General features: G+C 42.1%; 1 protein-coding gene across 14 annotated transcripts; it reads right to left on the bottom strand.

Moving 5' to 3' along the window:
• Positions 1 to 449: 449 nt before the first annotated feature.
• On the bottom strand, positions 450 to 25,119 carry LOC124034401 (RNA-binding protein Musashi homolog 1). 14 transcript variants are annotated; one of them, XM_046347555.1, is made up of 15 exons: positions 24,972 to 25,119; positions 24,593 to 24,633; positions 23,658 to 23,739; positions 23,406 to 23,490; positions 18,382 to 18,423; positions 17,585 to 17,677; positions 11,648 to 11,696; positions 10,912 to 10,994; positions 10,690 to 10,807; positions 9,708 to 9,845; positions 8,533 to 8,589; positions 4,655 to 4,711; positions 3,256 to 3,435; positions 2,623 to 2,668; positions 450 to 2,461 (listed from the first exon to the last, which is right to left on the bottom strand). In XM_046347555.1, the coding sequence occupies exons 1-14, from the start codon at positions 25,028 to 25,030 to the stop codon at positions 2,640 to 2,642; spliced, it is 1,113 nt and encodes a 370-aa protein (XP_046203511.1). In that variant the 5' UTR covers positions 25,031 to 25,119; the 3' UTR covers positions 450 to 2,461; positions 2,623 to 2,639. The 14 variants fall into 14 exon arrangements, 13 of the variants coding, with proteins under 13 accessions (XP_046203511.1, XP_046203509.1, XP_046203513.1 ...); XM_046347553.1 differs by having other exon boundaries at positions 3,260 to 3,435; XM_046347557.1 differs by having other exon boundaries at positions 3,281 to 3,435.

The following is a 25,119-nucleotide window of genomic DNA, read 5'->3' as shown; positions in this document are numbered from 1 at the left end:
AGCCCCATGGTGCTGGAGGTTGGGAGATTATGGACAAGTTATGGACCATGATGTTTGTGTGCCTCTGCCCATTGTAAATGGCTCAGAAGAGTAACTTAATGGCAATTCACCTAAGAATCACTACTTTGATTACTTTAAATATACTTTTCCGTTATGCTTACATTTCCAATATGGATGTATAACACATTGGGGCTAGTTAATCTAAATGATTAAATTGCTTGAATGTTTCCTAACCTTGAAAGTAGTCTATGGAGAGGCTGCAATCCCTTTATATCTGACACACAGTATACTAGTCATGTTATGTCAATGTTTTTACTTTTTATGTAGCTACACCTTTTGGAGGTTAAATCAATCCATTACTAACCCCTCCCTTCCTCCTCTCATACTGATTCTGAACCTTTTCATCAAAACAATGTTTGGAAAGACAGTTACAACGCAAAGAATGAATGGAATGTTTTAAAATAATTTATTAGGAATTTTAAAAAGTTTTTTTCCCCAAAGAAAACAGGAAGAAAAATAACTGAAAGAGGGTTACAGTGTTGACAAGAACATTACCTTTCAGAGTAAACACAGAATCCAAAGGCTGCAACACCGTGGCAACCAGCAGGCTTAGAAAAATATCAAAATCTACAACTTGGTGATAGAAATTGACAGTGCCTCTTCTTCTTAAACTAACCATAACATAAACACTTTATTTTGACCTCCCAGTGCAACAACGTAAAATTTCTGAACAAAACGATTGAGTTCTCTTAAAAATGTATATTGCTTCTTTTGAGTTTCATGGCTACAGTCTGTGTCACCCAGTAGATATGTAGTGTCTCTGTCGGTGTGGAGGAGGGGTTGAGAAATACATACAATCTCATCATGGAAGAGCCTCAGGACCACCTCTGAGATAGTGTTCATTTAGAAATGAAAAAATCCCTTCCACACACCAAAAGAGACAAGGAAGTTCAGTAACAAACCAAAATAGCAGTAATACGTTCACATTTACCACCAATGTATCCATTCCCTGACAATACATTTCACACATGATGCCAATAAGTGTGACCACATATAGCCATACAATGCACACACACACACACAAACGCGCACTCACACACATCAACACAATCTGCAGAAGAATTGAGTCGTAAAATCGTACCATTGTGAAACTGTTTTACGACTGTTTCTGCATTCTTGTCCTTCATTTTCCTTTACAACCATTACATATAAAAAATGATCATTCTAAAACAACAATAAAATAAAACAGTACCAAGTAATGAGGATAGAAACAGCTAGTTTTTCTCATATTAAAGGAGTATCCCAACACCCGCATCTCCCACGTTAATGTAACATCGCAAGCTTTCTCTCTCCCAGTGCTGATAAAAGGGATTCCTGGGTAGATTCACAGTATAGGAGAAAACCCTTTCACTCTGACAGGGTCAGGCTCACAACCAAGACAACTAAATATTAGGAAATCAAACAAATACATCAGTAATAAACCCTCCCATAAAACTATATCATAACTTCATGTTAGTGTCATGTTGTCCAGTGGAAAGAGAATGATAAAACTGACTTGACAAAAACACAGTTTGTGTCTGACAATACCTGTGATGATGACTGACCTCCCGTCTCTATTATACTATGATATGGAACAGTCTGGATATCCAGTCTGGGTTTCCAATGAAACTATAAAACTATCTGCTGAAAACAAATACCATCGTACCATTTCCCCTGCCCTCCCAACACCCTTCATTTTTTTGCAGAATCCAAAATACAGTTATATTTACAATATTTTACAAAAACAGACATCACACGATTCAATCTGACTGGAAATAGACTCATGACTATCAATTTTGTTACTTTGATCATTATTAGTATAACAAATGCTTGTTCAAAACCTACCAAGATATACATTTTCAACATTGTAATACGTTTTTAAAAATGTAATTCATTAATCAGACATTTTCTGTTAAAATTCAGTATGAACTAAAAGACAAAAAAAACACTTATTCAATAGAAATGATTGTTCCAGTCCTTCACATGTTTCGTACCTGGAGATCACTCTTTTTCCCTCTCCGCCTCTCAATAAAACACCTTCTGACAAAAAAATCCCAAAAACTAAACAAAGAATCAAGACATATGAGATTACATTACAATTTTCACAAAACATTTAAGTGAAATAAAACAAAAGAAAAAAGTAGCTAAAATGATCTGTATGTCTTTCTAATACAAGCAGAAACATTTTAAAGGTTGTTGTTCCTTTCTGCTAACTACAGTAACATGTTAGACAGGAGGTGATGTTAAGACAGAACACAGGAAGTCTGAAGAAGAGAGATCCTCAGCGGGAGGAGGGGCGGGGACATCAGGGGTCAAGGGTCAGGGTCCAAACTGCAGGGTCACACAGCCAGAGAGGAGTAACCATAGAGAGTCGGATCAGCTCAAAGCAGTTTCAACTCCTTCCATCTCTCAGATCACAGACCTGTGGAGAAATGGAGACAATGTTTATTTTATTTTCATGTTTCTATTAGACAACATATCTATACATTTGTTACAATAAATGTACAGAAAGTTAGAGTGATTCATTTGAATGGAACATGACACTTCTGAGTATGCTGTGGGTGGGTGTAGTAGCAGACTCACTCTCTCAGTGATAGCCGTTAGTGAAAGCCGTAGCAATCAGAGGGCCCTATAGGGAGCAGTCAGACACACAGGAGTGATTAGAGGGCGCCAATATCACACTCAACAATACAATAATAAAACCCTCACCAAATCTGCCAGACAAGTCTGTCAAAATAGACAGTATAGATAGAATCTCATTACACGAGAGCAATATTACTTGTTCATTTGACCTTTAAAAAAGAAAATCAGTCACACAATGACAGACAGTTGCTCATACAGTCATAACTATGGGGTTTTGTACTGTGTAAAGTGTATTCTTGACATAGCTCATTCTAATATTTCTACTACTGTACATTGCATTTTATTTACACTGTTTATACACCGCATATGTATTTACAGTGCAGTCAGAAATTATTCAGACCCCTTGACCTTTTCCACATTTTGTTACGTTACAGCCTTATTCTAAAAAAAAATTTTCTTTTTTTCTCATCTATCTATTTCAAACAATATTTTTTTGATTTGATATTGCACTCAATCTATAAACACATGCCAAGATCAACATCTTAGAAGCACTGCTATGAGGCATAGATATTCTTCCTATGACAAACTGAACAGATAGTTTGCATTACCAAAAATGAATAGGGTCTAAAATACCTACGTGATAAGGGCTGTGTCTTACCCCCAGACTATGGCCAAACCCAGTGCTTGGGGAGGGGCTTGCAGCGCTGAGGTAGCTGCTGACAGCAGACTCTTGATTGGCTGCTGCATACAAGTCTGCCATTGGCCCAGGGCTGCTGGTTCCCAGGAACCCTCCTGAACGAGAGGGGGTGGAGCCTAATATATCAAATACAGATGCAAATAAGTGGACAGTCACAGAAGAAATACTGTACAACAACCAGACAATTTCTCCATTCAGTCATACCCTGGCAGAGATACAGATGACAGAGGTTTTCAGTCTTTCAACCCCTCATACCAGTGGAGGCTCCTCAGAGGAGGAAGGGGAGGACCATCCTCCTCAGTGAATTTCAGAAAAATTGTGAAACATTAAAAAAGTATTCCTTTTTTGATTAAACTGTACTAAATATATTCACATCACCAAATAATTAATTAAAGCACACTGTTTTACAATGTAGGTCTACAGTAGAATCAACAGCCCTCTGTAGGGTAGCACCATGGTGTAGCAGAAGACAGCTAGCTTCCGTCCTCCTCTTGGTACATTGACTTCAATACAAAATCTCATGGTTCTCACCCACTTCCATAGACTTACACAGTAATTATGACAACTTCCGGAGGACGTCCTCCAACCTATCAGAGCTCTTGCAGCATGAACTGACGTGTAATCCACCCAATCAAATGATCAGAGAATGAATCTAGAACATTTTAGCGGCCCCCTTCGTGACAGCGAAGAGGGGGAAAAAAGTTTAAAAGTTAATTTCCTTAAATTCTGCACATTTTGCCATGGGACGTAGAGAAAATGTTGCCATTTTAAAGCAAGTTTGCTGCAATTCTACACATTTTGCCAGGGGGTGGAGGCAAATGTGTACCATTTTTAATATGATAACTGATGATCAAAGAGCCCCATACCGGTCAGTAATCGACCATGCTTACTAAAAGTTTAGATAGCTGGCCGCTAGACTAACTTACCAATCAAAAACATTTTAGTTGACATGATCTAATTGAGTGAAAAAATTGCACCTTGTGTATTGTATTTTTCTAACTCTCAACAGTAAGTTCTAGTTTTTAAATCGGTCCGCATGCCGCCAGTTGCCCATCCCTGAGCTTGATGTGCGAGACGGTATTGAACGTGTCACTGTCTGTTACCTTGATTACTCAAATTTGTCTCTTGACCTGTGCACCTACATTGTAAATGTTTATTCGTAGGCTATGTTGTAGCAACCTCATGATGGGTATAGGGAGAATCTGAGTATCATGTAGTGGCCTAAACCTATCACTGTTACATTGAACTGGGTGAATGGAATATGAATGACAGTCATCCAATATGCTGTAATAGAAGAAAAATTGTCGTCCCTCATCTTAAACAGCACCGACATACCTCTAGCTACTGCTGCTGCCGCTGCTGCCATTGGTCCGTATGCCGACAGAGGAATGGCTGACAGGGAAGAGGCGGTACAACAGGTTACACATCCAGCTCAGGTTACAAAAACATACATGACCTCTCTAGACAAGTCAGTCAGAAAATGTGTTTTACCATTATCATCGACATCATGTCAAAACTCGAACATATGGAGCTACATAGTGATACAGGTACACTACCGTTCAAAAGTTTGGGGTTGCTTAGAAATGTCCTTGTTTTGAAGGAAAAGCTCATTTTTGTCCATTAAAATAACATCAAATTGATCAGAAATACAGTGTAGACTTTGTTAATGTTGTAAATCACTATTGTAGCTGGAAACGGCTGATTTTTTAAATGGAATATCTACACAGGTGTACAGAGGCCCATTATCAGCAATCATCACTCCTGTGTTCCAATGGCAAGTTGTGTTAGCTAATCCAAGTTTATCATTTTAAAAGGCTAATTGATCACTAGAAAACCCTTTTGCAATTATGTTAGCACAGCTGAAAACGGTTGTTCTGATTAAAGAAGCAATAAAACTGGCCTTCTTCAGACTAGTTGAGTATCTGGAGCATCAAATCAAATCAAAATCTAATTTTATTAGACACATGCGCCGAATACAACAGGTGTAAACCTTACAGTGAAATGCTTACTTACGAGTCCCTAAACGACAGTGCAGTTTCAAAAATTACAGATAAGAATAAGAGATAAAAGTAACAAGTAATTAAAAAGCAGCAGTAAAAATAACAATATATACAGGGGGTGCCAGTACAGAGTCAATGTGCGGGGGCACCTTATTAGTTGAGGTACTATGTACATGTAGGTAGAGTTAATTAAAGTAACTATGCATAGATGACAACAGAGAGTGGCATTGGTGTGGAGAGGGGAGGGGCAATGCGAATAGTCTGGGTGGCCATTTGACTAGATGTTCAAGAGTCTTATTGCTTGGGGGGTAGAAGCTGTTTAGAAGCCTCTTGGACCTAGACTTGGCGCTCCGCTACCACTTGCAGTGTGGTAGCAGAGAGAACAGTCTATGACTAGGGTGGCTGGAGTCTTTGACAATTGTTAGGGCTTTCCTTTGACACAGCCTGGTATAGAGGTCCTGGATGGCAGGAAGCTTGGCCCCAGTAATGTACTGGGCTGTTCGCACTAGCCTCTGTAGTGCCTTGCAGTCGGAGGCCAGCAGTTGCCATACCAGGCAGTGATGCTCTCGATGGCGCAGCTATAGGACTTTTTGAGGATCTGAGGACCCATGCCAAATCTGCATCAGCATTTGTGGGTTTCGATTACAGGCTCAAAATGGCCAGAAACAATGAACTTTCTTCTGAAACTCGTCAGTTTATTCTTGTTCTGAGAAATTAAGGCAATTCCATGAGAGAAATTGCCAAAAAAATGAAGATCTGCGTGCCGATTAAGGGGACGAAGACACGGGGACGAAGACCAAACAAACACGTACACAAAAACACAGGGTTGAAACCCAATGATTGTCTCATTATTTTCCCGTTATGTCAAGCAAAGAGGCACTGAGTTTGAAGGTAGGCCTTGAAATATATCCACAGGTCCACCTCCAATTGACTCAAATTATGTCAATTAGCCTATCAGAAGCTTCTAAAGCCATGACATCATTTTCTGGAATTTTCCAAGCTGTTTAAATGCACAGTCAACTAAGTGTATGTAAACTTCTGACCCACTGGAATTGTGATACAGTGAATTTTAAGTTAAATAATCTGTCTGTAAACAATTGTTGTAAAAATGACTTGTGTCATGCACAAAGTAGATGTCCTAACCGACTTGCCAAAACTGTCAACAAGAAATTTGTGGAGTGGTTGAAAAACGAGTTTTAATGACTCCAACCTAGGTGTATGTAAACTTCTGACTTCAACTGTATATACAAATACTAATCAGTGGGAATAGGGGACAGGTGTGCGTGATGAAAGTTCCGGAGGGATCCGTGACAGTACCCCCCCCCAGCGCAACGACACCGGCCTCGAGGACGATCACAGGAACGCAGTGCGGGTCGAACAGGACCCGATGCAGCTGCTGAAGTAGCGTCGTCGTCGGACGGGCCAGTTGCCACTGCCAAAGTTGCGGTGGCGTCAGACGGACCAGTAGTAGTGGCGTTGGACGGTCTGGTTGTAGCTGCTGAAGTTGCATCTTCGGACGGACCAGTCGCAGCGTTGTCGGACAGGCCATTCCCGCTGTCTCCCTCATTGGTCAATTATTCTGTCACATCGGCATAGAGATTCGGGAGATAGGTGCAGGAATACGTAATCGTTTTTTTTATTCAGTCCAAATTACGTTTTGTGTACGTGTTTGTTTGATCTTCGTCCCCATGCCTTTACACGACACGCTGTAATTTGGACTGAATAAAAAAAACTATTACGTATTCCTGCGCCTGTCTCCCGAATCTCTATGCCGATGCACAATGATTAACACACGGGACCAGACCCGTAATCATCTGCGCAATCCACAAGTGCATGAAAGTCCAAAACACACAGCACAGGTACTTGCACGCACCAACGGACATTGTAACAATAACTGACAGCACCATGGTGAACAAAGGGCACAAATATACAAATACAATCAGTGGGAATAGGGGCCAGGTGTGCACAATGAAAGTTCCAGAGGGATCCGTGACAAACGGTGTGTACTACTCCCTTCACAGAACAGCGCTAACTGTCTCTAACCAGAATAGAAAGAGGTGTGGGAGGTCTCGGTGCACAACTGAGCAAGAGGACAAGTACATTAGAGTGTCTAGTTTGAGCAACAGATGCCTCACAAGTCTTCAACTGGCAGCTTCATTAAATAGTACCCGCAAAACACCAGTCTCAACGTCAATATTGAAGAGGCGACTCCGGGATGCTGGCCTTCTAGGTAGAGTTGTAAAGAAAAAAACATATCTCAGACTGGCCAATAAATATAAAAGATTAAGATTGGCAAAAGAACACAGACACTGGACAGAGGAACTCTGCCTAGAAGGCCAGCATCGCCTCTTAACTGTTGACGTTGAGACTGGTATTTTGCGGGTACTATTTAATGAAGCTGCCAGTTAAGGACTTGTGAGGCATCTGTTTGTTTCTGGCCATTTTGAGCCTGTAATCGAAAACACAAATGCTGATACTCCAGATACTCCAGATACTCAACTAGTCTGAAGAAGGCCAGTTTTATTGCTTCTTAAATCAGAACAACAGTTTTCAGCTGTGCTAACATAATTGCAAAAGGGTTTTCTAATGATCAATTAGCTTTTTAAAATGATAAACTTCGATTAGGGGCGGCAGGGTAGCCTAGTGGTTAGAGCGTTGGACTAGTAATAGGAAGGTTGCAAGTTCAAACCCGGGGGCTGACAAGGTATGTCGTTCTGCCCCTGAACAGGCAGTTAACCCACTGTTCCTAGGCCGTCATTGAAAATAAGAATTTGTTCTTAACTGACTTGCCTGGTTAAATAAAGGTAAAAAATAAATAAAAATGAGCTAACACAACTTGCCATTTGAACATAGGAGTGATGGTTGCTGATAATGGACCTATGTAGATATTCCATAAAGTCATATCTGCCGTTTCCAGCTACAACAGTAATTAATTGAATGTCTACACTGTATTTCTGATGAATTTGATGTTATTTTATTGACAAATTTTTTTGGCTTTTCTTTCAAAAACAAGGACATTTCTAAGTGACCCCAAACTTTTGAACGGTAGTGTATATCAACAAAAACACTGATGAGTGTAAGCCCACGACTCTGTAGTGTGTAAGTACTGCGTAATTACTGGTGTCACTGTGTAATAACTAGTTTGTAGCACAGTAAAGGGGTGTGTAGCAGACTGACAGCAAGCTGCTTGTAAAGGCCAGAGGAGGGACTGACCTGTGAGCTCAGGGGGGTGGGATGATGTCAGAAGGGGGGTCCTCTCTAAATGGAATTCTAGAACAAAAACATCAGAGTGCTGTTGAAACACACCACCAGTGAGGCAAGGGACACACTTATCCGTACACACACGCACGCACGCACGCACGCACGCACGCACGCACACACACACACACACACACACACACACACACACACACACACACACACACACACACACACACACACACACACACACACACACACACACACACACACACACAGACAGACAGACAGACAGACAGACAGACAGACAGACAGACAGACAGACAGACAGACAGACAGACAGACAGACAGACAGACAGACAGACAGACAGACAGACAGACAGACAGACAGACAGACAGACAGACAGACAGACAGACAGACAGACAGACAGACAGACAGACAGACAGACAGACAGACAGACAGACAGACAGACAGACAGACAGACAGACAGACAGACAGACAGACAGACAGACAGACAGACAGACAGACACAGACACACACAGACACACACAGACAGACACAGACAGACACACGCGCACACACGCACACACACACAGACACACACACACACACAGACACACACACACACACACACCTGCAGGGAACACACAACTAGGGTGACAACAGGGGAACACAACACTGAGCTGGAGAGATGGAGTAAGAGGAAGAAATGAAAGAAGAGAGGGAATGGGAAGTGGCAGATTGACATAGCCGAAGAATTCATTCGCCTAACTGGTCAAACAAGCCTAATACATTAGGATGGATTAAGAATATACTGGCCCTCACAAACACACCCACTCTCTCTCTCTTTCTCTTACTAACACATACAATCACACACAAAGCATGCAAAGCATATGTAATTCCACTCCCTGATATTTACAAGCAGCCAATGACACACACAGAGTGCTTTATGAGCTTTCATGGAGGCATGTGTGTGTATTGGTTAAAGAGTTTGTCTGTATTTTGTGGGAGCTATATACAGTATGACGAGTCTAAACGCACACCAACTGCAAATGAATAAATCCTAAGAATTACAGAACCATCGTCAAATGATTGGACTCCTCTACTGATCAGTGATGGTCTAGGGAACGGGCAAAATGGCCATGATTGACTCAAGGGAGTATGAATGGATGGAGGAGTAGCTTCTTACCAGGGAATTGATAGGTATATCCAGGGGTGATGCCAGTGTAACTTCGACTAGCATATGTAGCTGCCTGGAACCCTGGGTAACCTATGGTGAAAGGACAGTCATGGGTCTGTGTTTGAGTGAAACAGTGCTGCCCCCTGCCTGTGAAAGAGGATACTGTCAATGTAACAACAGGTTCATAGAAACAATGCAGTCAATGACATTCTCTAGTCTAGATCAGCCAATAGGATATTTAGTGTATGTATGCTCAGCCCACAGTTGATCTAACTTAACAACTGTACCCTTGACTATAATTCCCCTTGTCCTGCCAATGTCATTGTGAATATTGCAGTTCTCAGACTGAACAGTAGATGATGGTGGTGTCATATAATCCCAAATGACAAAATGACATGCTGATTTCCTTACCCTGTAAGCAGTCTAAGGATAAGGTATAACAGTAATCCATGCATTGGTGAAAATTGCTAATATCGGTACCATAACTTCAATGGGATTTTTGCCACAAATGCTAAAACATTAGCATTTGGAAACAGTGCCAGGGAAACTAAGCAAAAGCATGGATTGCTGTCATACCTTGTCCATTGACTGCTTACAGGCTAAGGAAACCAATGTGTCATTTGGGATTTCATAAATAGCAATATTACACACATACAAGCACTACTTTACCCTAAGACTATAGATTGCATAAATTCCAGGGTACAACGTTAAACTAATTTGGTAGTACATGTTTTAATAGACTTTTCAGTTGGCAGGCTCAAGTTTGGAATTATCTTATTATGGGGAGATGATCCTATGAAGAGTATGACATCTGTCCCCTAGCAGCTGTACTTTCTGTGGTAAATGATCTCCACATGATGTAAAATATGATATTACGAGAAGATTCTTTACAGTGTTTCAAAATCATTTGACGATATGGAGTAACAAGATATAAGGGGCCACATCATTATCGTTGGCATTACTGTCGTCCTCATCGTCACTATGAGCTTACCCAGCATGCCGATACCCAGCATGAAAGCGTCCATGCCATAGGGCATCACCCGAGAGCGCCCCCTGGCCGAGCCCATGGGTGACATCACTTCCTTGGGCTGAGCCTTCTTACACTCCACCTGTCAGAAACACAAGAGGGGGAAAAACAGTCAACAACTGTACCTCTCACAATTACATTGTGTATTGAATTACGAAGGATTGATTTACGCTCTTCTTAGCTCACCATTTTGTTATTTATCTCATGGAAGTGGATCTCACACACTTTATCTACCACGTCCTCATTCTCAAACGTGACAAAGCCAAATCCTGGAGTAGACAAAATACAAATCATGTATGTGAGGAGGTTCAACTCGTGAAGCATTGTGCACGACACAATGGATTAAAGCTCTTGTTCCCATTACTGAACATCTCAGACCCAAGTTTGGGTAAATCCCTTCTACTGTCTCTAGGGGGTTAGAGTGTGGGGCTAATGCACTGCTGCTAACCCCCTCCTGTATTAGGTCCTGTAATAACTGCTTAGAGTGTTGGCACCCTCCCCCCTCTGGGGTGCTGTTCCTGGCTCATCCCCTCCTTCTTCCCATCCCTCCTGGCTAGGCCAGCGAGCCTCCCCTCCTCCCTCAGCCCAGTAAAGCTGGTGGGCTGTCATAATCGATCAGGCCCAGGGTGGGGAGGAGGAGCTTAAGGAGGCTTTAACCTGATCCCGATTAACGGACTAATTAGCCTAGCCTCGTTCCTCTCCTCATGCTCAGTTCTTCCTGCTCAGCCTATGGGGGGGTAGTGTTTTTTTCCTACTAGCATTGACTTTGCTGATAGTTGTTTTCTGGAGAAAAGTTTAACTTACTCCGATTGTGATACGTGGTTGTCTAACGTAGCTACCTTAAGATGAATGCAATAACTATAAAAGTGTCTGCTAAATGACCAAAAAATGTTTTGTTGAGGATACAGAGATGGAGTCTCACCTCTGTGTCTGTTGGTGGTCTTGTCAAACATGAGCATGGCATCGTCAACCTAGACGAGACAAACACAGAGTTGTACACACATCACCTCAAACAACGCACGCTCGCACCATATTGTCTGACCTCATCCCTTCTCAGGTTCTGCAGGGAGGCTCAGCAACAGATGGATAGAAAGGGCAGAATGAGGAGGAGGGGGGTTACAAAGGAGGAGAGGGAAGGATAATAAGAAAAAAAACTGAAAAAATCTTGAGGAGACATTTGTGGTGCATGGGCACAAGATGGTCGCTAGGAAAGGCTTCATTCAGGCCAGAATTAGAAACCCTTCACTTAGATTTCCTGCCTCTGAACTGCATTGTCGCAATCTCTTTGAAAAAGAAGACATAATCCATCCTTGTTCCCCCTACTTTCGAAAGTTTGCCCTTCCCATGGCAATTGTGCAAGAAGTTCTCCTAAAGAGCTTTATCGGGCAACAAGCACTATTTGTGAAGAGAGAGAGAGAATGTGTGAGAGAGAGAGTCAGAGGGTGAGAGAGAGAAACAGAGGGTGAGAGAGAGAAACAGAGGGTGAGAGAGAGAAACAGAGGGTGAGAGAGAGAAACAGAGGGTGAGAGAGAGAAACAGAGGGTGAGAGAGAGAAACAGAGGGTGAGAGAGAGAAACAGAGGGTGAGAGAGAGAAACAGAGGGTGAGAGAGAGAAACAGAGGGTGAGAGAGAGAGTCAGAGGGTGAGAGAGAGAGTCAGAGGGTGAGAGAGAGAGAAACAGAGGGTGAGAGAGAGAAACAGAGGGTGAGAGAGAGAAACAGAGGGTGAGAGAGAGATACAGAGGGTGAGAGAGAGAAACAGAGGGTGAGAGAGAGAAACAGAGGGTGAGAGAGAGAGTCAGAGGGTGAGAGAGAGAAACAGAGGGTGAGAGAGAGAGAAACAGAGGGTGAGAGAGAGAAACAGAGGGTGAGAGAGAGAAACAGAGGGTGAGAGAGAGAAACAGAGGGTGAGAGAGAGTCAGAGGGTGAGAGAGAGTCAGAGGGTGAGAGAGAGAGTCAGAGGGTGAGAGAGAGAAACAGAGAGAGTGGTAAAGGGGGTACAATAAGTCAAGTTAAAATGTGTATAGAATTGATGACAAGAAGAGGGACTGGGGAGAGAATACGGGTATAGACCATAGTGAGGTAGAGATGAGTGTGTGTGAGAGAGTGAGAGGAAGAGAGAGTGAGAGAGAAGATACAGTGTCGTGAGATAAAGGTGGAGACTGAAAGTACGGGACAAAATAGGGAGGGAGGAGAACAGAGAGAGACAAAGAATGGGAGCAAGAGAACAAAGAGGTGTGGAGGCTTTGTCTGTTGGCAGAGCCAGCCATAACTCCTCCTCTCCTTGTGCCCTTTCTCTCTCCCTCTCTGTCCCCCCTTCAAAGTGAAGAGACCCAGGTATATCCTTCAACTGAACACAGACTAACACCTTTCAATACAAAATCGAATTTTAAAAAGCATGAAATATCACACACCTATTATAATTCAAATAAACTCCAGTTTTCCACATAAAATGTGTTTTGGTTTGTAATAAAGCCATTGACAGGTGTACATGGTTCCACCTAACTTTTTGCCAGAACCATTGACAGGCCTATACGGTTCCACCCAGAACTGGTACATTGTGTTAGTGTCAGTGAGTGTGTGTGTGTGTTCGTGATTTGGGATATCATTGGGCAGCTTGCACGCAGAAAGGTCAAGGGTGAGGGAGGAGTGCCTCCAGCCAGTGTGAAAGAAGACCTGTTGGTCTTAGCCCTCTCAAATCACTGACTCCTTCCACTCTGACATTTCCCTATCACCCCTCCTGTCTCCCTAACCAGGACTGCCTCTTTCTAGGCCAAGCCCCATGACACAGCAATGAAACACCACAGACAACGTCACTCCACGGTTTACACCACCAAACTGTACTGAATTAGAAGCTGAATTATACGCTGAAATCTAAAACTGGCAAAAAGGCAGAACTGACACTTAAAGATATGTTATTCACATGTGCTATAGAGTCATCAACAGAGATGAACCACAAGCACCCAGTGCAATTAAAAGTTAAAGTAGCAATAATGTCCTCATTTAACAAAATCAATAACTGTCCTTTAAATCTAGATATTTCAAACACGGGACCTTTTAATGGCGCACTGGACAATATTACCCTCTTCCACCGCTCATCCTCGCTGTCATGCTCTCCCCATCTCTCTCTCCACCCCCTTGTCCAGAGCAGGACAGAAGACCAAAGGCCCAGTGAGGCAGTATAATCAGGAACTTCCATGGATGGCTGGAGCCTACATTTCTCAATCCATCCATCTCTCTCATTCCATTCATGCTGTTTTATGATTGGGAGTGAAGCATTTCATGTGTCACATACAGTATTGTATATGATAGATACAGGAAGTACCATTTCAACTATCAAGACTTCGAATGTAATATTACATAATCAAACTCTGCCCTGACTGACTAGACTAGACTGGCTAGTGGCTGACTAAACTACATAAATGAGCTTTGCCTCAGCCTATTACTGGGGTTGAAAGCTAATCTAGTTAGCATCCAGGCTCATTGGTTTATCTGATTTCCTATTGAATTGCACCATACCTACTTCTGTAGGTTTCCTGCGGCCACTATTTTAGGTTTTGCCTGTTTAAAATAGGTACAGTGTCAACAAAAAGTAAGAATATTTTGAAGATTCAACAGAGGAGTAAAAGTGCTCCTCCTTGTAAATACTAAACTCCTGTACAAACTAACAAAATATTTGCCTAGCTTTGTTCAAATACCTAATAGTCCCACTAAATCCCTGCACCCCATCTCTTTGGCCTAGTTCCCCTCCCTCTCTCTCTCTCTATCACTCACCCTTCATTTATTCTCTCCAGTCTACATTTCAAGACCCTTGGAATCTATGGTGGGAAGAGTAAAAACAGTACACTACGGATATTCAAATAATTATCTATGAACTGATGACAGACTGGAAGTGAAAAGTATGTTGGTTTAGGTCTGTTTTGACCGTTGGTCAACGAGTGTTATTGTTACACAACTCCTGGGTTGACACACCCCCCACCCTCAACACAAAACCCCTTGCCCGCTGAATTACTTGGGGACAATGGGCAAGCCGGGTCACCACGGTAATGGGCCAGGAGGGGGTTGGGGTAGAAGCAGCTGTTACATCAGATTAATTCAGATTCTGATAATCCCTCCCCACCATTGCCACACACACTCACTCCAAAACTTTTTTCTCCCTATTTTCCCTAACTTAGCCTAGTGCTCCATACCTCCCTAAGCCTGTCCACTCTGGTTCTACTCTCTCTATCCCTCTTCTCCTCCACCCCTCCCACAAGTAACTCTCCTTCCTTCCAAAGAAACTCTTCTATTCCACTTCATTTTTACACTTCCCTCAGCAATGAGTTTCATCTAAACAACAAAGATGTGAGACGTGTTGAGGAAAACACTGCCATGGAGGAGGATACACCATCATCTCCACTCCCTCCTCCCCTCAACAACACAGTCTAAGAAACAGATCCACCAGCCCTCCAGTGTCCGGTCTGGAGCTCTGTTGGTCGGCTACTGTGTAGCAATCTAGCCGTGCCAAAAGCCGGACAGGCAAGCCTATGCAAATTACGATCGGCATAAATCCCCAAGGTGAATTATTTAAAAGTTCGCTACAAATCAATATATTTAATTAAATAGTGATCCAGTCCGACTACTACATTTGTCATCACACAGGACCACTTGCTGACACAGACCAATCACGGGTCGGCAGGCTACGAGAAGGCTGCCGGTTCACTCTCTCAGGCAGGATGAAAATGACTACATCGACCATGATCCTTTGCTAGCTACGGCCACTTTCACAATGACATGTAAAGATTTTTTGGTGCCATTCTGCCCCATTCAGCAATAAGACGCCCTTCAAATTCAAATACTTCCGGCTTCATGCGCCATCAGGAGTTTTCCATAGGAATATGTGAATGACGTCAGCACTATTACTATCTACTGGTTTTAATGGCTATGAGATTCAGAGACGTTTACTAGGACAGGGGTTCCCAAACTTTTTCACTCAGGCCCCCCTTCCAGCATTGGGAACATCCCACACCACCCCTGCACGTGCACCCGCCACATCTATTTCTATAGGCACTATTCATAACACAAACTGTTGTCGGCAGAGAGAACATTTTGCAGGTTTAAAGCTTATTTCCTGCAATTCTACACAATTTTGTCATGGGTGCAGAGATATTGTGCAGTTTTAAAGAACATTTTCTTGCAATTCTATACATTTTGCCATGTCTAATGTGTCTTCATGTGATATTTAAGTGACTCAAACATTACAACCAAATCTTTAGGCTAAAAAACATGAGCTGACATGGGCTAGTTGATCTGGACATTTCTGACAAGTTCTAAATAGCTCTTTAAGGTATAGAATGACTGACATGACTGTACTAGGGCTGGGAATTGCCAGGGACATCACGCTATAAAATTGTCACAGTACTCAGGTGCAGATACAATATGTATCGCAATTCTATAGGGCATTTGGAAACTATTCAGATCACTTCACTTTTTCCATATTGTGTTATGTTACAGCCTTATTCTAAACATGGAATAAATATTTATTTACTCATTAATCTATACACAATACCCCATAATGACAACGCCAAAACAGGTTTTTATGAATTTGTATTAAAAATAAAAAACAGAAATACCTTATTTACATAAATATTCAGACCCTTTGCTATGAGACTCGAATTTGAGCTCAGGTGCGTCCTGTTTCCATTGATCATCCTTGAGATGTTTCTACAACTCGATACAGTTGACAGTGCAAGTCAGAGCAAAAACCAAGCCATGAGGTTGAAGGAATTGTCCGTAGAGCTCCGAAACAGGATTGTGTCAAGGCACAGCTCTGGGGAAGGGTACCCAAACATTTCTGCAGCATTGAAGGTCCCCAAGGACACAGTGGCCTCAATCATTCTTAAATGGAAGAAGCTTTGAACCATCAACTCTTCCTAGAGCTGGCCGCCTGGCCAAACTGAGCAATCGGGGGAGAACGGCCTTGGTCAGGGAGGTGACGAAGAACCTGATGGTCACTCTGACAGAACTCCAGAGTTCCTCGGTGGCAATGGGAGAACCTTCCAGAAGGACAACCATCTCTGCAGCACTCTACCAATCAGTCCTTTATGGTAGAGTGCCCAGAAGGAAGCCAATCCTCAGTAATAGGCTCATGAAAGCCCGCTTGGAGTTTGCCAAAAGGCACCTAAAGGACTCTGACCATGAGAAACAAGATTCTCTGATCTGATGAAACCAAGATTGAACTCTTTGGACTGAATACCAACTTGAACCTGATCGGACATCTCTGGAAAGACCTGAAAATAGCTGTGCAGCGACGCTCCCAATCCAACCTGACAGAGCTTGAGAGGATCTGCAGAGAAGAATGGGAGAAACTCCCCTAATACCGGTGTGCCAAGCTTGTAGCGTCATATCCAAGAAGACTCAAATCTGTAATCGTTGCTAAACGTGCTTCGAACAAAGTACTGAGTAAAGGGTCTGAATACTTATGTAAATGTAATATTTGATATTTTTTGTTTTATTTAAAAAAACATTTTTTGCTTTGTCATTTTGGGGTATTGTGTCTAGATTGATGAGGAGGTAAAAACAAAAACAACATAATCAATTTTAGAATAAAACTGTAACGTAACAAAATGTGGAAAAAGTCAAGGGATCTGAATACTTTCCCAATGCACTGTATATGTATCACAGCTTATAACGATAAAAAATAATTACATGTTGGCACACCATTTAAAAAGAAGCTTGAGGCCCAGCTATAGGTGGAGAAATACCGAAGTGTTGGTGCCGGTACAACCGACTAGCGCTAGCTAACGTTAAATATCTAGCTAGGTAAATAAAACGTTTTAAAAAGTCACATTCATAGCAATACTAGCTCACATGCTGCTTACCTTTCCGAACTGGTCAAAATACGCCTTAACATCCTCGATGGTCGTGTTCACGGACAGACCTCCAACAAAAATCTTCTTGGTCCGAGTCACTAGCTGCAAGGAGAAATGGGTCAGTTTATTAATGGATGGAGAATGAATTCATGAATGAGTAACTGTGATAAAACCAAGGGTTAAGATCAACCATTAATGGTGGCTGTCGTTGGGTATCCTGGTATTGTCCATCATATGTTTGTGTTATCAATCCTCATGTGTTTCGTCTAAATTATAAAATGAGTCAGGTGACAATGGAAAAACCACCAGCAGGCACGTTTCCAATCTCCCCTAAAGCTCCTAAAAGATCGCTTTGCATGACAAATAAAGGATTCAGATGAAATAGCTCTGGCCATGTATAACCACAAAACGGTCATAGACTTTATGTTGATCTTTATGCCATCCCGACCAACAGTACAGTACATTATGAACATACTATTGCACTGCTTATGTAGAAAATGACTTCTGCTACCACAATCAGCATTAATGCCGGTGAACTTTCCGTATACACTTTAGGCTCTTGAGAATATACCATGTACATTATTGTGCTGTATGAGGTGTTAACAAAAGCCACTTGATCACATAAGAGTGTACGGAGCACAGTGATGTCACAGGAGCAGTCATGTTCATCTCATTACAAGGCATTAGCCCAGATAGAATGTGAAGAGCTAAACACAGCAAGCACAGGCTAACCTGCTCCCTCCCAGCAATGTCATTCACACTGGACTGATGAAGTCCTGACAAATAATGACGACTGGCTCACTCACCTTGGGCTGGGCTCTACGCGGGAACGCAACTTTCGGATCAATCTAGAGGAGGGAGTTAAGAGGAGAAAGGCCTGTTTACACACACAGCTCAATACAGATCAACTAGCCCATGCAATCAGGGGGATCTGTGTGAACCAAGTCCATGGTTATGGTCTCTTTGATGCTGCTCCTTGCCTCATCCTGTAAGGGTTCCTTAGCACGGGGTGTTTGGGTTATAATGCTACACCAGTACATAGGTCATTATGAGACCTAGAGGAATAAGACAAGTAGAGGATAGATAGAGGGGTAATTGTTTCCACAATGTGGGGAATAGAAGGTAAAACAAATGTCGAGTATAAAATGTGCTTTCTCTTTGAAGAAATGTTCTCTTTTCAGCATTGTTGGAAAAGGACCCACGAGTAACCATTTCACTGTTCATCTACACCTGTTGTTTACAAAGCATGTTACAAATAAAATGTTTTGAATTGAAAGAATCTGCTGGTAGATTTGGAACTAATTCTCATTTTAACTTCATTCTAACAATACCCCATTGGCCTACACCGTGCACTGGCCAGAGCTGGTCTCAGATGTACTGAACACTGATCCAACCTCAGACGTGCTGGTCTATTGGTGTGCTCGTGCAGGTAGAATGTGTGGGAATGTTGGAGTGACAGAGGCACAGAGGTGCCTCTCCTCTCTGGCCCGCCTGCCTTCCAAAGCCCTCTCCTCCTCTCGTCACCAACATGTGACATGTGATCGCCTGGAATCTCACACAGGCACTACAATCACAAACACATCTCACCTCCGCAGAAAAAGGACAGAGAAAGAGACACAGTGAGCTAAAGAAAGGGAGAAACAGCACAAAACAAGAGGAAGACAAGGAGGGAGAATGAGCGGATGCAAACAGAGGAGAGAGCCACCAACCTCACACACTGACAGCACATCAGCCTCATTTTGTTTGTGTTTGTTTGTTTTTGCCTCCCTCTCCCACTAAGACAATATGATGATCTTGTGCGCTATTGAAAAATCAACCGTGTTTTCATCACACAGTTCTTCCACTGTGTTGATCTCTGCTCTAAAAGCCTCAGCATATGTGAGAGCTAAGCTATCACTTACAGTGCAGAGACTGAAACATTGGATGATATTGATGATGATGATAATAATAATACTAAATACATATAATACCAATGCAACTACATAAACTGTCAGGTCAATTGTAGATTCACCAGGATATGTGTAACACAAAAGCCAAACCCATTTGAATTCATACATTTACAATATAGTAATTTACTCAGATTGGATAAAGAGTAACTACACCATGCCAAAAAGATGCAACTATAGAGACTATAGTACAGCAATTGGAGACCTCTAGCTATAGTATTAGTCTATACTGATCTAACAGAACTAAAGAATGACTAGACTACTCCACGCTGTACTGTTGTTATGCTACGAGACAGTAAGACAGTACAGTGCTAAGAGCACTATATTAGTCCGTAACCATGACGGGGACGAGCAAGAACTACAGTAAACAGCTAGAGCCTCTATGGTAAACCACATGTGTTTACCAGAGTAAAGTACAGTGTTTAGTCTACATGTGTAGTGTAGACATCACGGCAGGTTCTATAGAGCAGTGTGAGAAGGCTAGGCTAGACTGGACGAAGTATCGGATGCAGAGTCTACTGTTTAGTTCTATGGTCTCTAGACTACTCTGATAGTCACCTCCGGTCACCAACCCTCCTGATGTCCAACACTCCTGTGCACATTCAAAAACAAACAAACAGACAAAATCAACATAGAGCAACCAACACACATCCATGGGGGGAAATATGGACATTAGACAGGTGAGGTAACTTTTGAATAAAAGTCTTTTTTTTAAACCAAATGAATGTCCCGAATAAACAATTGTTTTTTTTTAGAAAAAATGAAATGCCCCCTTTCTTCTATATTTATGATAAAATAACAGACATAATCATGCAAATTGAATAAAAAATCTAATGATCATATATTTATTAGATGGTAACAGTTCCAGGATGCTAAACGTGGCAGAGGTGTTGGTGTTGGAGAGACAGGCCAGGCCGTAACCCAGGCTCACCCCCACCATCCACAGAGCTGAGTCTAAGAACAAGGCAAGGGGGTTTATCAAATCAGAACAATCCCTTTGATCAATTACTGTCCAACCATAGGCAACAGTTGGTGAGGTGCACGACCCAGCCTTAGTTAGCAACACACACAAACACAGGGGTCAAACACACTGTCAAGTAAAATATCTGTGACTCAGAAGTACAACCCAAGCATTTTTCCTTCAATCCTATTAGCTGCTTTGTAGATCCATACTAATCACAGATGGGGTGATCCCTCCTGAAACCTTCCCTCCCTTCCTCCTCCTCATCTTCTTCCTTCTGGGTCAGCTTGTAAGTCTCTTCACATTAGGGTGAACTGAAACGTCGTATTCTATAATCAATAGAATGATTGATTTTAGGATGTCTCAAACTGCTTTGATCTAACCTGCACGATTTTGAGGACAGGTGAATATGTTCCTTGTCTTAGGACTGAGCACCTGCCTTGTGGGTGCATAGCAGGTGTGGGACTGCACCAATGTCCATATTCAGGACTGAGTCCGACAGACACAGTTCTCCATGTTTAGACAGAATATGTTCTACAAGCTGCAGGGGTCTTGAACACTGTAACTTGAAGCACTTGAAATTTAACTACTGTTTTTATAATCAATATACTGTTTATCTGCCTATTGAAGTATCCTTGTGCTAAAGCTATGCTGGAGAAATGTAGGATGACATAATATCTTGTAAAACTAATTTTCCCACAAGCACTATTCTAAACCTTTAACGTCCAATGTCACTCAGATAGGGCCATCTCTATCAAAATCCCATAGCAGCCAACCAATCTATCCCCCTCCGTCAACTTGTGTCAACTAGGACCCAAGAACATTTAGTTGTAGACACCATGGGGAGCTAGTATAATCTTACAAAAACATAATATAATAATTCTGCATAGATGGGTAGATGGGCTACTCAAGTCACTAGCAGACAGTGTGCTAGCAGCTACAAATAAAAGTCCATTAATTCCTCTCCAACTCTGAGAATAGTTGCCCTCTACTCTCCCGTCTGAGTAAACCTCTCTCCATTCTTGTCCTGGAGCAGTTCAGTCTGTCAGAGCATGGCACATTCTTTCTGTTGCCACTGGAGAACTCTCTAACAGGATAACCTGCCTGTGGCTGAGAGAGAGGAGAGGGGGCAGGGTATTCTCTCTAAACTAAAGCCTACTCTACTCACCATCCCACCCCTGCCGCTGGTCACTGAGCCTTCTCCTTGCCAGAAACACACACTCTAAAGACGCCACAGAGCACCATCCATGCAGAGCACAGTCCCACCCTGTTACCAACCACACTCAGCCAAGCTCCCTCCAGCTGACATCACATTGATCTAACCTATTACTGCTCTAGGGTTTTGCTATGAGCTTAAACTGTTGGCTAGTTTGGTATTGGAGAAATTATAATTTTCAAATATGTTGGTTTTGTGTCCATTGTCTTTGGAGGGAAGTATCATGGAGACAAAAACGCCATGGCGACTAACCATTAAAGCCCCCATTCTAAGTTATCATCATGCCAAATCAGACTGCTGCAGTAACTTTTGATTTGGTAAGACTTTGGTCTGTTGTTTATCCACAAACCACTTTCCATACTTCTGTACAGAATGCTTGTGCAAAACTACTGTACCACTTTGAAACTGTCCCGTTCCCATCCCATGAAGTGCTCCACCCTAACTATGACCCCTTTTAATCCTTCATTCCTTCCTGAGTGGTGTCCTCTTAAGTGTCTACAAATCTTCCTTGTGTGTATCTGTAGATATGTTGAGATGGTGTCCCGCTCCAAACACAAAATGGGGGAAAGAGCCTCAACACACTTCAATACACTGATCTACCCCCAGCCATCACTGATCTACCCACAGCCGCCTCCACTCCCACCCTGTAAGAGGGAACTCAGCCGTCCCTATGGCGACCAACGGGCAGCATTGTTCCCAGACCAGCCCACATTCATTACTGACAAAGACACACACACACACAACAGAGTTTACAAACACAAGTTACACGCATTCCCTCACGCACATGTACACATAGAAACAGGTCATGTCTGAAACAATGGGACAATCTTTGATCTGGCTAATGAAGTCCTGAAATGTCTTTTAGTTTTCCCACAAGTGATCATAATGCCATTCCATATGGTAGTGGTTGTTCTTACACTCCCTATGGAATAGCACCTCTATGATGTTAGGAAAAACACTATCTTGCCCCAACTACATCAACATCTGTAGCTTACTGGTTTCAGGGTGCAGAAGCACAAATTAATTAATAGATTTGTTCACATAAGACATATTTGCAAAGTGAAAAACAAAACTGCATGCGGAATGTTTGATGATGAGTTTGCTATGAAGCAGAGACTGTGCTATTGAGCACAACCCTGTCTGGGTCCCCCAGTTACCATGGAAATTGACACTGAGTAACACTTTCTTGACTGTTTCACTGTGGGAGGGTGAGGGGAGAGAGAGCACATTCTGTAGCCCAGTCTATTCCTGAGCTTTCCTCCATGGTTCAACATGTACATTTTAGATCCCATTACACTTCACGTGTGAAGAACACTTGCAAATCACAATGGGAACAGCATTCCAAAGTATTTTACTAGTAGCCTTGTTTATTAGTCCAATTTAAATTAAAGTTAGTAATGGCAACTTCTTTAATAGTGCCATATAAAGGCAATAGTGTCGGCCTATCTATATTTACTTCATTTTTGACATTTATATTCAACTTATTTCCTAGAGATGATGCAAGAACTTTTAAAAAGTAGCACAAGTAGTGTATGTCTAAAAGACTTTTCAAAGTGACCAAACTGCTACAGCCATTTGCAATAATGTTTCAGTTAGTTCTTGAGAGTGGAAACAGTAGTAGTATTGTAGTATTGTGTGAAATGGAAGTGATAAGACTATAAGAGTATGCTCGTGTACATGAAGACTGTTAGTGGTTTAATAACTCACTGTTTTTGAATCCAACTCATGCCTGGTTACTGCCGAAACTGAATCCACACCGGCCTGGTCAACAAAAGTGACAAATCCAAAACCCCTTCAAAAAAAGATCAGAATATACAATCATTAAAAACAAAAAATCGACACAGATAATAATCTGAATGTGAATGAACTAGACCTGTATCATTACTAGCAGTTGAACTGTTGTGTTGTGACCGAGCGGGCTTTTCTGATAGGGCGCTGCACCGCGGACGCCTCCCTCACCTCGAGCGCTTAGTAACTGGATCCCGCATCACCATGCACTCTTTCACCTCGCCATACTTGCAAAAGTACTCTTTCAATCCCTCTGAAATAAAGAATAGTAAGAAATTGTGCGCCAAAAAAAATGTATGTCCGTAGCATAAGCCTACAGCAGGTGGTGTGTGACATATAGTCTACTACGGCAGAATTGTATCCACCATTGTTAAACATTCTGATGGTCGCAGTCTGTGATTGTCTTCAGACATCAACAATGCTACTGTCCAGTATCCAGAAATGAGAACGTAAAATAAGGGATGTTTAAAGTTGACAATGACAGCCTATACAGAACATGCTCCCTTAAAGTTACATCAACTACTTACCGCATAAAGAGTAAATTATGATCCAATGACAGAATCTGGACAAAAGTCATCCCCCAAGAGATGCTAGAAAAGCTCTCTTACTACGTTATAAGTGTGCAATTATTGTCTTGAACAGTCTTGAAGAATTATTGTTCAAGACTTATTGGAATTATTGTCTTGAACCTGTTGCCAAGGTTTATCGATCAGAACTTTTGTAAACTCCTTTTCCAAAATGCCACACATTTTTTCACGGATTTATAGCCTAAGGCCAGTTGTAGTTTTTTCTAATTACTTTAGGATTGGTTTATTTTCAACTTGGCATTCTTCATTGTATCCCCCTGTAGGCTTCTGATCTGTGTTGCGCTTTGATTTCAGCATTGGACCACAGATTTGATTTATATAGACCGCAAGCGAGAGTAGTAGCCTACAAGTAGCACAACTCATTCATCACTTTTAGAAATCTTGAATCAAAACAATGATTTTTACAGATTTTTATTTCCAAATCTCACTTTGTATTTTAAACAGCTTAATGACTGAGAACTGTATAAGATAATAAACGGCATACAGTTTGATAAAGTTTTGAGGCGATAATAAGCTTACCTTGTGTCGTCTGCCAGCTGAGACCGCCTATGAACATTTTGCTAAAAAAAAGAACACATGCAAGTGTAAATGTAACATGTAAGCTTTGATGTTAGGTAACGAGGACAGTTCAATTATTTAGAAATGTCGACCCGTTATATAAGTTATTATTAGTTATAACAACGTTATTAAAACCAAAATATATTTTCTCTGTCCACAAAAATACTATGAATGAGCGGTCTCTCAGAAGATGAGCACTGCTACCAACAACACAAAAAGTGCGAGCATGCTCTCCTTCATCTCAATACTCCAATTGGAAGTTTCTTTCAACTCATGGGCTTGTCTTGAAGGTGTATCCGATCTCAGCACTAGGTAGAGCCGACGGGGAAGGTAAGTTTACCATGGATCGTGAGGGGAGTCCGTGGATGACAGGCTGCTCTGGCTCCTTTCCATCTCCATTCCGTGCCCGTGTGTTCAGACTGTACCGTATGGAAAAACAGGCAGAGTGGAGTGATGGGGCGGGGGTTTGGCCAAGGGTTTTAAGGGGG

This window comes from Oncorhynchus gorbuscha, linkage group LG04, assembly GCF_021184085.1.
Source record: "Oncorhynchus gorbuscha isolate QuinsamMale2020 ecotype Even-year linkage group LG04, OgorEven_v1.0, whole genome shotgun sequence".
NCBI classification, from domain to species: Eukaryota; Metazoa; Chordata; class Actinopteri; order Salmoniformes; family Salmonidae; genus Oncorhynchus; species Oncorhynchus gorbuscha.
The sequence above is the reverse complement of the archived record's forward strand: the minus strand, read 5'-3'. Positions and strand labels throughout refer to the sequence as shown.

Coding starts and splice junctions, on each gene's coding strand:
- LOC124034401 (XM_046347553.1), bottom strand. CDS start 25,030: ATGGAGATGGAAAGGAGCCAGAGCAGCCTGTCATCCACGGACTCCCCT. Junction 17,678..18,381: donor CGCGTAGAGCCCAGCCCAAG/GTGAGTGAGCCA, acceptor TTCTCCTTGCAG/CTAGTGACTCGGACCAAGAA. Junction 10,808..10,911: donor ATGAGATAAATAACAAAATG/GTGAGCTAAGAA, acceptor TGTTTCTGACAG/GTGGAGTGTAAGAAGGCTCA.